General features: G+C 43.8%; 1 protein-coding gene across 4 annotated transcripts in view; it reads left to right on the top strand.

Moving 5' to 3' along the window:
* The window catches only part of NUP85 (nucleoporin 85), a 41,000-nt gene that overhangs the window by 11,090 nt on the left and 16,038 nt on the right, over window positions 1–13,872 (top strand). For all 4 annotated transcript variants that reach the window (XM_075994742.1, XM_012778779.3, XM_012778783.3 and 1 more), the window contains 4 exons: window positions 4,671–4,741; window positions 6,013–6,056; window positions 7,363–7,432; window positions 9,943–10,064. In XM_075994742.1, coding sequence (XP_075850857.1) covers window positions 4,671–4,741; window positions 6,013–6,056; window positions 7,363–7,432; window positions 9,943–10,064 — 307 coding nt within the window. The remainder of the gene's footprint in view (window positions 1–4,670; window positions 4,742–6,012; window positions 6,057–7,362; window positions 7,433–9,942; window positions 10,065–13,872) is intronic.

The following is a 13,872-nucleotide window of genomic DNA, read 5'->3' on the forward strand; positions in this document are numbered from 1 at the left end:
TGATTGGCTGGCTTGATAAGCTTTGTTTATATTCCTACTTCATTTACCCTCCAAGAAGAAAATTTAGGCCAAACAAGCACATGAGAATCTTTTTTTTTTGTTTGTTTTGAGACAGAGTCTTGCTAGAGTGCCATGGCATCAGCCTAGCTCACAGGAACCTCAAACTCCTGGGCTCAAGCAATCCTTCTGCTTCAGCCTCCCGAGTGCTGGGACTACAGGCATGTGCCACCATGCCCGGCTAATTTTTTCTATATATTTTTAGTTGGTCGATTAATTTCTTTCTATTTCTGGTAGAGATGGAGTCTCATTCTTGCTCAGGCTGGTTTCAAACTCCTGACCTTGAGCGATCCTTCTGCCTCTGCCTCCTAGAGTGCTAGGATAACAGGCGTGAGCCACCACTCCTGGCCCATTATTATTATTTTTTTGTAAGAGACAGTCTTGCTCTGTCACCTAGGCTGGAGTGCAGTGGCAAAATCATAGCTCACTGCAGCCTCCAACACCTGGGCTCAAGCAATCCTGCCTTGGCCTCCCAAAGTGCTGAGATTACAACCGTGAGCCCCCGTGCCAGGCCAGATTCGTTAAATGAACTACCTTTGTTGGGATTTTGAAATTAATATAAAAATGAAAGTTTTATCTTTAAAGAATTACTTTTGACTACCCTAGGCAACATAGTGATGCCCCTTCTCTATAACAAGTTAAAAAATTAGCGGGGTAACAGGGTGAATGCTTGTAGTCCTGGCTACTTGGGAGGCTAAGGCAGGAGGATTGCTTGAGCTCAGGAATTTGAGGTTACAGTGAACTATGATTGCACCACTGCATTCTAGCTTGGGCAGCAGAGCAAGACCCTGTCTTGAAAAAAGGAAAAAACACCAGCCTGGGCAATAGCAAGACCTCATCTCTACAAAAAAAAAATATTAGCTGGGCTTGGTAGGACATGCCTGTAGTTCCAGCTGCTCGGGAGGCTGAAGCAGGAGGATCTCTTGAGCCCAGGAGTTTGAGGTGGCACTTAGCCATGATAATACCACTGCACTCTAGCCTGGGCAACAGAGTGAGACCATGTCTGGAAAAACAAACAATCTCCCAAAACACCAAAAAACTTTTTTTTTTTTTTTTTGAGACAGAGTCTTGCTTTGTTGCCCAGGGTAGAGTGAGTGCCGTGGCGTCAGCCTAGCTCACAGCAACCTTAAAAACTCCTGGGCTCAAGTGATCCTCCTGCCTCAGCCTCCTGAGTAGCTGGGACTACAGGCATGCGCCACCATGCCCGGCTCATTTTTTCTATATATATATATTAGTTCGCCAATTAATTTCTTTCTATTTGTAGTAGAGACAGGGTCTTGCTCTTGCTCAGGCTGGTTTTGAACTCCTGACCTCGAGCAATACGCCCGCCTCGGCCTCCCAGAGTGCTAGGATTACAGGCGTGAGCCACTGCACCTGGCCCCCAAAAACTTTTGATACCTTATTTGGCGAGAGACGGAAAACTATTGTACTATTTATAGTTTAGGATTTTTTGAATTGTGGTTCATGATTTAACTGTATCGATATCAGGGTGATACTTGTTCACAACAGACTTCAGGGCCCCACCACAGATCATGGAAATCAAAATCTCTGGGGTTAAATCCTGAAGTCTCCAGGTAATTCCCAAGCACATAGGACTTTGAGAACTCACTATGTTAGATTTTTATCAGTGTCCATATGGCTAGGACATGGACCGTGGTTGTATATTGCTTCCTTGATAAGCTTTTTATAAATGACTCATTCTGAATAATACCCTGGTCACCTTCTCTGTCTGTAAGTGCATGAGTGGTTATTGTTTAGTGGTTTTTTAAGATATAAGGTCTCACTTTGTTCCCTGGGCTGGAATGCAGTGATACAGTCATAGCTCACTGTAACCTTGAATTCCTAGACTCAAGCAGTCTCTCACCTCATCCTTCCAGATAGCTAGGATTACAGTTACATGCGACCCATGCTTGGCTAATTTTTAAAATATTTTGTGTAGAAATGGTGTCTCACTATATTTGCCCAGGCTGGCCTTGAACTCCTAGGCGCAAGCGATCTTCCCACCTTGGTCTCCCAAAGGGCTGGGATTATAGTTGTGAGCCACTGTGCTTGGTCGTGGTCATTGGTTGTAAGAGACTGGTACGGAATATTGGTGACTCAGAAATCTATTAATAGTTCTGGAAAAAAACATGTCAAAAGTCCTGTAATTCCTTGAAGGCAGGGGAACCTATCTTATTTGTATGGCTCCTCTTTCCCTTCATTTCCTGGTGTATCAGTATAGTAGGTGCTTTGTATAGTATGCTGAATGAATGAGTGAACATGTGTATGTCCTACTATTTGTGAGATGGTAGCTCCTATTTTGTACATGGAGGACAATATATCACCTTGTTTTTTTGTTCAGGTAAGTTACTTATGTGGGCCTTTACTCTGGACTGTAAAATGTGGTAATAGGAGTTCTCTGCAGAGTAGTGAGGAAGTAGGGGAAACAGTTTGTGCAAATTGCTTAACCTCTTTCTAGCCTTGTAGTAAGCCAAGTACAGAATGTAGGTACTATTCATTTTATTTTTTATTTTTTTTATTTTGTTTTTGAGAGTCTCGCTTTGTTGCCCAGGCTAGAATGAGTGCTGTGGCATTAGCCTAGCTCACAGCAACCTCAAACTTCTGGGGTCAAGCAATCCTACTGCCTCAGCCTCCCAAGTGGCTGGGACTACAGGCATGTGCCACCATGCCCGGCTAATTTATTTCTATATGTATTAGTTGGTCAATTAATATCTTTCTATTTATAGTAGAGATAGGGTCTCGTTCTTGCTCAGGCTGGTTTCGAACTCCTGACCTCTAGCAATGCACCCACCTAAGCCTCCCAGAGTGCTAGGTTTACAGGCATGAGCCACTGCGCCTGGCCTAAAATGGGGCCCAATAGGTGGCCTTTAGGTGTCTTCCTCCAGAACAAATATTTTCTCTGCTATATAAAGATCTGCGTCTTGGGAATTCACAGCCAATTGCTTTCTTGTGGATGTTTGTTTTGTTCTTTCTTTTCCTTTTAATAACTTTTAATTTTGAACTAATTTTATTTTATTTTATTTATTTATTTTTGTGAGACAGAGTCTCGCTTTGTTGCCCAGGCTAGAGTGAACTAATTTTAGAGTTACAGAAAAGTTACAAAAGTAGAGTTTCTGTATATTCCTCATCCAGCTTCCCTAATGTTAATATCTTACATAATCACATTACTGTTATTAAAACCAGGAAACTAACATTGATGCAGCATCATTAACTAAAAACCTTGTTTGAGTTTTGTCAATTTTTCCACTAATATTCTTTTTTCTCTTCTACAACTAAATGAAGTTGCATTTAGGTTTTTTTTTTTGAGGCAGAATCTCACTCTGTTGTCTGGGCTACACTGCTATGGTGTCAGCCTAGCTCACAGCAACTTCAAACTGCCGGGCTCAAGTGATCCTCCTGCCTCAGCCTTCTGAGTAGCTGGAATTACAGGTGTGAGCCATCATGGCCAGCTAATTTTTTCTATTTTTAGTTGCCCAGCTAAAGTTTTTCCTTTTTTTAGTGGAGATGGGGTCTCCTTAGTTTCCTTCATGACGTTGGTACTTTTGAAGAATATTGATCAATTATTTTGTAGAATGTTCCTCAGTTTGGGTTTATCACATGCTTTTCATAGTTGGACAAAGCTATGAATTTAAGAATACCATAGAAGTGGTGATGTGTCCTTCTCAGCACATCATACCATGCATGGAGTTCATGATGTTGGTATTTTATTACTGGCAATGTTGACCTTGACTATTAAAGTGGTTTCTGCTGGGTTTCTCCACTGCAACATTACCATCTTTCCCTTTTAACTAATAAGTGTCTTAAGGGAAGAGCTTTGAGACTACGCAAATCCTACTTATCCTCAGATTTTCATCCACTAGTTTTAGTGTACATCAGTGGATCTTATCTGTATCAATTAATATCAGTATGGACTCATAGATATTGTATTTCATGGATGGTGTGTGTGTGTGTGTGTGTGTGTGTGTATTTTTTTGAGACAGAGTCTTGCTCTGTCACCCCAGGTAGAGTGCAGTGGCATCGTTGTAGCTCGCTGTAACCTCCAACTCCTAGGCTCAAGGAATCCTCTTGCTTTAGGCTCCCAAGTAGCTGGGACTACAGGTGTGTACTACCATACCTGTGCGTGGCTAATTTTTCTTTCTTTTTTTTTTTTTTTTTTTTGGAGACAGCGTTTCTCTGTGTTGCCCAGGCTAGAGTGCTGTGGCGTCAGCCTAGCTCACAGCAACCTCAAACTCCTAGGCTCAAGCAATCCTACTGCCTCAGCCTCCGGAGTAGCTGGGACTACAGGCATGTGCCACCATGTCCAACTAATTTTTTTTCTATATATTTTTAGTTGGCCAATTTCTTTTTAGTAGAGACAGGGTCTTGCTCTTGCTCAGGCTGGTTTTGAACTCCTGAGCTTGAGCGATCCTCCCACCTCGGCCTCGAAGAGTGCTGGGATTATAGGCGTGAGCCACCGCGCCCAGCCAATTTTTCCCACTTTGGAATATTAGGAGCTCCTTCACAATGGCTCTCCTGTTTCTTTCAGCAAATTCCTATCTTTCTGTGAATGTTTCCTTTCTGGGACCACAAGATGTTCCAGGCTCATCTTGTATGTCATTTTATTTTTTTTGTAGATTGGTTCGTGTGAGTAAAAACTACCGATCAGTCATAAGAGCGTGTATGGAGGAAATGCACCAGGTTGCAAGTAAGGATTTTGGGTGGGTGGGTTGGTGGGTGGTAATATTTGAAGTTTTTTTTTTTTGGAGACAGAGTCTCACTCTGTGGCCTGGGCTAGAGTGTTGTGGCGTTAGTCTAGCTCACAGCAACCTCAATCTTCTGGGCTCAGACGATCCTCCTACCTTAGCCTCCCGAGTAACTGGGAATACAGGCATGTGCCACCATGCCTGGCTAATTTTTTCAATATATTTTTTAGTTGTTTGACCTAATGTCTTTCTATTTTTTAGTAGAGACAGGGTCTCGCTCTTGCTCAGGCTGGTCTCGAACTATTAACCTTGAGTAATCCTTCTGCCTTGGCCTTCCACAGTGCTAGGATTACAGGCGTGAGCCAGGCGTGGCATGATTCGAAGTGTTTATCTGGGTATAAATACTATTAGTTAAAATTCTGATTGACATCACAGTCCAAAATTCTTACTTTCCTACCTTTTATAATCCTTAATTTTTTGATAAACATCTTGAGTGTCTTTTTTAAGTTAGAATGTATTGAGTTGATGGACTGTTTAAATGGTATGAGGCTAAAGGGCCAAATTAAGGCTCCTTAAAAATTGTCTTCCTACTTCTTTGACCTTGGTGGTTTAAAGTCACACGAACCATGAGTACCTCATGGTTCTTAGGTGCCCCGTAGAATCTCATATAACTTGACAGTGTTTTTCTGTCTTTAATGGTATCTGTGTTGACTTTAATGGTATCTGTGTTGCAGTTGAAAGTGCTGCTTGTAACTTGAGGGCCTTGGTCTGAGAATCATTGATGTACAACAAAAGAATAAGAAGCATTAAAAAAATTCTGTAGTGAAAATGAGTGGTCGTTAAACAAAGGCAGAAGCCATAGAACCGGGTATATGAAGCTATAATAAGACTAAAAGTTCCATTGCTAGGCTGGGCACGGTGCTGCACACCTGTAATCCTAGCACTCTGGGAGGCTGAGGTGGGTGGATTGCTCGAGATCAGGAGTTTGAAACCAGCCTGAGCATGAGCGAGACCCCGTCTCTACTAAAAATAGAAAGAAATTAATTGGACAACTAAAATATATAGAAAAAATTAGCTGGACATAGTGGTTCATGCCTGTAGTCCCAGCTACTTGGGAAGCTGAGGCAGAAGGATCGCTTGAGCCCAGGAGTTTGAGGTTGCTGTGAGCTAGGCTGATGCCATGGCACTCACTCTAGCCTGGGCAACAAAGCGAGACTTTGTATCAAAAGAAAAAAGTTCCATTGCTAACTTAAAATGTTTTGTGTTTTGTTAGTTGCTGCTAAAGATCCAGCCAGTGGCCGCCAACTCAGCAGCCAGGTAAGGGGAAGCTACCTTTATTGTTTTGGCAACACATGTCCTTGTGGATCCTCGGCACTCACCTGGGGTGGCTTTGCAGTCCCTGTTATGGCAGAAGTCTCTCTTCTTTTCAGGTAGATAGGCAGCTCATTGGGGATGGCAGGGGTCATCTTATCCCCTTCCAGGGTATTTGACGTTTGAACACAAGGATCTGCTTGGTAAATACTTGTATGAGTTTTCAGTTTTTATGGAAAATATAAATCCTAACCATGTTGCATTGTTGAGGTGTCATGAGATAGAGAGCTGAGCTTTTGGAATCACTTCCTAGTCTCCTAAACTCTGTTCAACTCATGAACTCAACATTTTTGCTGAATTGCAAATGATTATACTTTAGTTGGAGCTTGAAGATGACTTATAAAATTCTCTTTCCTTGGTAGAATCTTGATATTTTCAAAGTCTGTTGTGAGTAGAGAATAATGCACTGTCTCTGAAAACATTTGTTTTTCCCTTTTTTTTTTTTTTTTTTTTGAGACAGAGTCTCGCTTGTTGCCCAGGCTAGAGTGAGTGCCGTGGCGTCAGCCTAGCTCACAGCAACCTCAAACTCCTGGGCTCAAGCAATCCTGCTGCCTCAGCCTCCCGAGTAGCTGGGACTACAGGCATGCGCCACCATGCCCGGCTAATTTTCTATATATATTAGTTGGCCAATTAATTTCTATTTATAGTAGAGACGGGGTCTCGCTCTTGCTCAGGCTGGTTTCGAACTCCTGACCTCGAGCAATCCGCCCGCCTCGGCCTCCCAGAGTGCTAGGAGTACAGGCGTGAGCCACCGCGCCCGGCTTGTTTTTCCCTTTTGAACAAGGCATGATGGTGTCTATGGACAGAGGGATGGTGGGTGGGGACAGGGAGCTTGCATATTCCCAGGGCCAGGGTCTGGGTCTGATTTATTTTTGGGTCTTGTATCAGGCAGTCTTTGGAATACCAACTTCATGCACTATCTATGTGTTTCTTGTTATTTGCTGAATATTTTTCTAAAAATTGTCTCTCCCTTTTACTCAAAGCTCCTTCCTAGACCACAATTCATCAAGAACATTGGTGTGATATGTTATTTAAATTGTTCTAGTGCACATTAAAATAAAATATTTGTCTCCTTCCCACTACCTAAAATCTTTTTGCTAGTTGCCCAATGGGAAGTCCTACTATAGGAATACCGGTAACTGTCAGGTTAAGGAATGACCATCATTGGAGTCGAGGACTGTTTTATTCCTTTGCTTTAACAGTAAATCTCAGAAATGTTTTCAGATAAAACCTGTCTCTGTTTCTTCCCTAGGTCTCCATTTTATCAGCAATGGAGCTCATCTGGAATCTGTGTGAGATTCTGTTTATTGAAGTAGCCCCAGGTGAGCATCAGACTATCTTGCCAAAACATCAAATGTATCCTCTGCTCTCTCCTTGTCTTTCCTGCGCATGTGTTTTGTTGCCGAGAATGTTCTTTCCAGTGCTTTTCTTCATCATAACCATCAGAAATCTCTACAAAACACCCAAAGAAACCTGACATTTTGTCAGATGCCCCAAAAAGAATCATACAGAGTACCTTCTAGAAACCTAAAATATTTGGCTGATGACACCTGAAAAGTACTGAAAAAATAAATATTAAATTAGTATGTGGGCCGGGCACGGTGGTCATGCCTATAATCTTGGTACTCTGGGAGGCGGAGGCGGGAGGATCGCTCAAGGTCAGGAGTTTGAAAGCAGAGCAAGACCCTGTCTCTACTAAAAGTAGAAATAAATTAATTGGCCAACTAAAAATATAGAAAAAATTAGCTGAGCATGTAGTCCCCGCTACTCGGGAGGCTGAGGCAGAAGGATTGCTTGAGCCCAGGAGTTTGAGGTTGCTGTGAGCTATGCTGATGCCATGGCACTCTAACCCAGGCAATAGAGTGAGACTCTGTCTCAAAAGAAAAAAAAAATTAGTAAGTGAAAACAAATATTAAACTAGTGAGTGAAACTAGTGTTTATATCATGGACTAGTCAACCTTAAAGTTTTAAGGATGTGGGAAGGGATTGGTGGCGGGAGGCAATGAAGAATTCTTTGAAAATTCTGTCACTATTGATTGGGGCAGGGCTGCCCTGTATATTAACTATGTTCGGTAGGAATTATTCCATTGATCTTTAAGCTGTGGTCAGTAGAGTGTTATGGCCTGAATGAACTTTTGTGGAGCTACTGCAAGCTTTTTTGCATTTCGTTTAATGATTTATCTGTTTTCCTTACATGAGTATTAACCTCTATGCAGCCATAGTATTTTATTCATACTCCTGCTAAAGAACTTTATTTATTTATTTATTTTTTGAGACAGAGTCTCACTCTTTTGCCCAGGTGGAATGCTGTGGCGTCAGCCTAGTTCACAGCAATCTCAAACTCCTGGGCTTAAGTGATCCTCCTGCCTCAGCCTTATGAGTAGCTGGGACTACAGGCATGCGCCACCATGCCCGGCTAATTTTTTCTATATATTTTTAGTTGGCCAATTACTTTCTTTCTATTTTTAGTAGAGACAGGGTCTCACTCTTGGTCAGGCTGGTTTCGAACTCCTGACCTTGAGCGATCTGCCCGCCTCAGCCTGCCAGAGTGCTAGGATTACAGGTGTGAGCCACTGCGCTCGGCCTTCCTGCTAAAGAACTGATCTACTTTAAAAATTAAAGTTAGTTGTTCAGAAGCCTACCTTCTTCAGTAGATTTATTTATTTATTTATTTTTAATTTTTTATATATTTTTAGAGACAGTCTCACTTTGTTGCCCTGGTTAGAGTGAGTGCCGTGGCATCAGCCTAGCTCACAGGAACCTCAAACTCCTGGGGTTACGCGATCCTACTGCCTCAGCCTCCCGAGTAGCTGGGACTACAGGCATGTACCACCATGCCCGGCTCATTTTTTGTATGTATATTTTTAGTTGCTTAATTAATTTCTTTCTATTTTTAGTAGAGACGGAGTCTAGCTCTTGCTCAGGCTGGTTTCGAACTCCTGACCTCGAGCAATCCGCCCGCCTCGGCCTCCCAGAGTGCTAGGATTATAGGCGTGAGCCACCACGGCCAGCCAGATTTTTTATTTAATCAATTAATTTTATTTGAGACTGGGTCCCTATTGCCCAGGCTAGAGTGCAGTAGTGTCATCACAGGTCACAGCAACCTCGAACTCCTGGGATCATTCGATCCTCTTGCCTTAGGCTCCCAAGTAGCTGGGACTACAGGCACGCACCACCACACCTGTCCCTGGCTCATTTTTTATTTTTTGTAGAGATGGAGTCTCTCTCTTGCTCAGTCTGGTCTGGAACTCCTGAGCTCAAGCTGTCTTCCTACCTGGGCCTCCCAAAGTGCTAGGATTACAGGCATGAACCCAGCCTTCAGTAGGTTTTGAGTAGATTACAGTTAGCCTTTCATATGCACAGGTTCCACATCCGTGGATGTTGAGAGCAGACTGTACTACACCATTTTATATAAGGGACTTGAGCATTGGAGGATTTTGGTATCTATGAGAGTTCTGGAAACCAGTCCCCCATGGATCCCAAGGGACGACTATATTATGTTTTTATTATTGTTGCATACTTATCTGCTAGTCAATGGCCGTTGGTTACATACCTGGGTTTTGTGAATTATCTGGCTAGGAGGGGTGGTGATGTCTAGGTCTCAAGTTCAGCCCTTTCCCGGATTTGGGAAAGATGCAGTGGCCTGGCCTAAGGAACTCCATTTCCTTTTTCCTAGCCCAGTTATTAGGACCACATGTATGACCTCTTAAAATGAATATACTTCCTGCCTCGTCAGCTTGTCTGTCTTAATGGTCTCTGTACTTTGGGTAAAGTAGAACTTGTCAAAGATGAAGATGAGGTTTTTGTGTGTGACAAGAATCTCTCCTCCCAGCTGGCCCTCTCCTCCTTCACCTCCTTGACTGGGTCCGACTCCATGTGTGTGAGGTGGACAGTTTGTCGGCAGATGTTCTGGGCAGTGAGAATCCAAGCAAACATGAGAACTTCTGGAAATTGGTAAGGGCTTCTTGCAGGCTGGGCCCCTACTTCCCATCTCAAGTTCTGCTATAACCAGTGCCCTGGGGGGAAGGGTCTGAGGGTAACTGGACCTCTAGCATTTGGCTGGCTCTTGGAATCTGTGACTATGGAGACTTTCTTAGATATTTTCTCCCCTGCTCTGTGGGAAAGTCTAAAACTAAAGTACCATGTAAGAAAAATACTGCTTTGTAGATTTTACAGTGAAAAGGGAAATTTGATTTCTTTGTGGATCTAAGGAAGAGGAGACGTGATGGTACTACAAATCTGATGGGGCTAAGGATGGAAATGGGGGTTAGATGTAAATGAGCATTACAAATCATTTTGGATTATCAATTTAGAAGTCAGTGTGTGTATGTAATAGTGTGTGTTTCCGTTTACCTCTACTGATTGTGACCAAATTGGGAGGGAAGAGGTTGCTAGTCAACTGGAATAATGAAAGGTTGATTAAAGTAATAAAATCTGGCCGGGCGTGGTGGCTCACGCCTGTAATCCTAGCACTTTGGGAGGCTGAGGCGGGCGGATTGCTCAAGGTCAGGAGTTCGAAACCAGCCTGAGCAAGACCCCGTCTCTACCAAAAACAGAAATAAATTAATTGACCAACTAAAAATATATATAGAAAAAATTAGCCGGGCATGGTGGCGCATGCCTGTAGTCCCAGCTACCCGGGAGGCTGAGGCAGTAGGATCACTGAGCCCCGGAGATTGAGGTTGCTGTGAGCCAGGCTGACGCCACGGCACTCACTCTAGCCTGGGCAACAAAGTGAGACTCTGTCTAAAAAAAAAAAAGTAATAAAATCTGGAAATCAGGCCAGGCGCAGTGGCTCACGCCTGTAATCCTAGCTCTCTGGGAGGCCGAGGTGGGCGGATTGCTCGAGGTCAAGAGTTCAAAACCAGCCTGAGCAAGAGCGAGACCCCGTTTCTACTATAAATAGAAAGAAATTAATTGGCCAACTAATATATATAGAAAAAATTAGCCGGGCATGGTGGCTCATGCCTGTAGTCCCAGCTACTTGGGAGGCTGAGGCAGAAGGATTGCTTGAGCCAGGAGTGTGAGGTTGCTGTGAGCTAGGCTGACGCCATGGCACTCACTCTAGCCTAGGCAACAAAGTGAGACTCTGTCTCAAAAAAAAAAAAAAAAAAAAAAAGCCGGGCGTGGTGGCTCACGCCTGTAATCCTAGCGCTCTGGGAGGCTGAGGCGGGTGGATTGCTCTTGGTCAGGAGTTCGAAACCAGCCTGAGCAAGAGCGAGACCCCGTCTCTACTATAAATAGAAAGAAATTAATTGGCCAACTAATATATAGAGAAAAAATTACCTGGGCATGGTAGCGCATGCCTGTAGTCCCAGCTACTCGGGAGGCGGAGGCAGTAGGATCGCTTGAGCCCAGGAGTTTGAGGTTGCTGTGAGCTAGGCTGATGCCATGGCACTCACTCTAGCCTGAGCCACAAAGCGAGACTCTGTCTCAAAAAAAAAAAAAAATAAAATCTGTAAATCAGGTAAGGAGTTGTTGCCTTTGGGGCTATTTCTGGGCCTTTTGCCCCTGGGAGATCTCTGCGGGTAAGGGGAGTGCCTTTGCTAGGAAGTACTGGGCCAAGTGTGTTTGAGTCTCTGGTTAATTCACTGAGTAATTTATTCAGTGCCTACTATTTGCCGGCACGCAGGAAACAACCCTGACCAAAACAAGGATTCCTACCCATATGGAACTTATATGCTGGGTGGTGAGACAGAAAAGAAACACATAAGTGATGTGTAGTATGGCATATAGTGAAGTGCTCTGGGAAGGAATCAAGAAGGGAGGGGTACTGGGAATCCTGGAGGGGGATGTCAAGGAAGGCCTTCCTTACGAAGGAGGTGAGGAGAGCCAATGAAGGGAGAAAGCATTCCAGACAGCCTGCCAATGCTGTGTCCTAGAGGTAGGATGGGGTGGGAGGGGTGGAAGCATGAGGAAGAGCTGGGGAGATGAGGGCAGAGAAATAACCAGGTTAGATCAGAGAGGGCTTCCTGGGCTGTCACTGGGAATTGACTTTAGCTTTTGGAGAGTCTTGTAGCAGGCAGAGTGGTTAACAACATGGTCTGTGGTGCCAAAGTGTGTGGGTTAGCATCCCAGCTCTGCCTCTTACTAGCTGTGAGATCTTAAGTGAGTTCCTTAACAGCTTTTAGTGTCCTCATCTGTATAAGAGAGAGAATGATATCTGCTTCATAGGACTGTTATGATGATTAAATCAGTCAAGAACATAAATGTGGCTGGGTGTGGTGGCTCACGCCTGTAATCCTAGCACTCTGGGAGGCCGAGGTGGGAGGATTGCTCAAGGTCAGGAGTTCGAAACCAGCCTGAGCAAGAGTGAGACCCCGTCTCTACTATAAATAAATTAATTAATTGGCCAACTAAAAATATATAGAAAAAATTAGCTGGGCTTGTGGCATATGCCTGTAGTCCCAGCTACTCGTGAGGCTGAGGCAGGAGGATTGCTTGAGACCAGGAGTTTGAGGTTGCTGTGAGCTAGGCTGACATAATGGTACTCTAGCAACAGAGTGAGATTCTGTCTTTTGATGCACAGTAAGAGCTACTGTTTTACTCCTTAGTCAGATGGGGTGACGGGACATTGCAGAGCTGAGAAAGGAGTGCTGTGGTCTGACTCCGATTTCCAAAGGCTCTCCTTGTGCCAAGTTGGAAATAGCTCAAGGAGGGAAATGGATAAATCTGGAGGCTGTTGTGCTAAGCCAGGTGGAAGATGGTGGTGTTACTAGATACTGGTTAAAGAGAGTTGATGGGATTTGCTGATGGATTGACTGGATGTGGGTATGTAAGAAATAGAAGATGTGGGAGGATGAGTTTGGTGAGTTGGAGGTGAACTGGTGTTACGTTTAAGAGGCCTATTTCAGATCCAAGTGGAGATAGTGCTAGACATTTGGATATATACATTTGGAATTCGGTGAAGGAAGTCCAGGCTAGAGAGAAAAAACTTGGGAGTTGTCAGTGTATATACGAGGGCTGTCCAGAAAGTATCCAGCCATTGTTAATGTAACAAGAACGCTTTGCGAGATATCTTGACATCCATGTAACCTGACAACCAAGGAGAGTGGACTGGAATATGCATGCATGAGCAATGACGACCTCACTGTACTAGTCAGTGGGGCGGTAGACACCGTTAAGTGAGCATGTGTACTGTGTGGCTGCTGCATTCAACATGACTGAGTAGAGCGACGAATCAGCATCAGACTTTGTGCATGAAGCCTGACTGTTTCTCTGCAGAAACTATTAGGATGATTCAGAAGGCTTTTGGGGAGGATGCAGTGAGTGCAGTGCACATGAAAGTGTGACACGAACACTGAAAGATAGCTGAGAATCTGTTGAAAGTGATCCATGTTCTGGAAGGCCTGCAACAAGCAGAGCACCTGAGAATGTTCAACCGTGTGCGGGTTAGGTTAAGAGATGCTGGGAGAATTGTGTGAGGTCCCAAGGTGCCTACCTTGAAGGGGACTGAGGTGTCGTTGTCCTATGTACAATGATTCTTGTATCTTATGTCTTCTTCAGTAAATGTCTCTGTTTTTCTATATTACATGGCTGGATACTTTCCGGACAGCCCTCATATATTTGTCACTTTTAGGTATGACTGACTTATAGTCAAAATTTTACTTTGTGTATTTTACATATATACTTGTATAGCCGATCCTTATTATTTGTGGTAGTTATGGGTCTATAAGGTTGCCTTGACCATTGGTCATAGGGGAAGTACAGCGTTAGATTCCAGCAAGCCTCTGGTCACGTTTTTGTCACCTGATCATTATAT

Source organism: Microcebus murinus, chromosome 18 (assembly GCF_040939455.1).
Source record: "Microcebus murinus isolate Inina chromosome 18, M.murinus_Inina_mat1.0, whole genome shotgun sequence".
NCBI lineage: Eukaryota > Metazoa > Chordata > Mammalia > Primates > Cheirogaleidae > Microcebus > Microcebus murinus.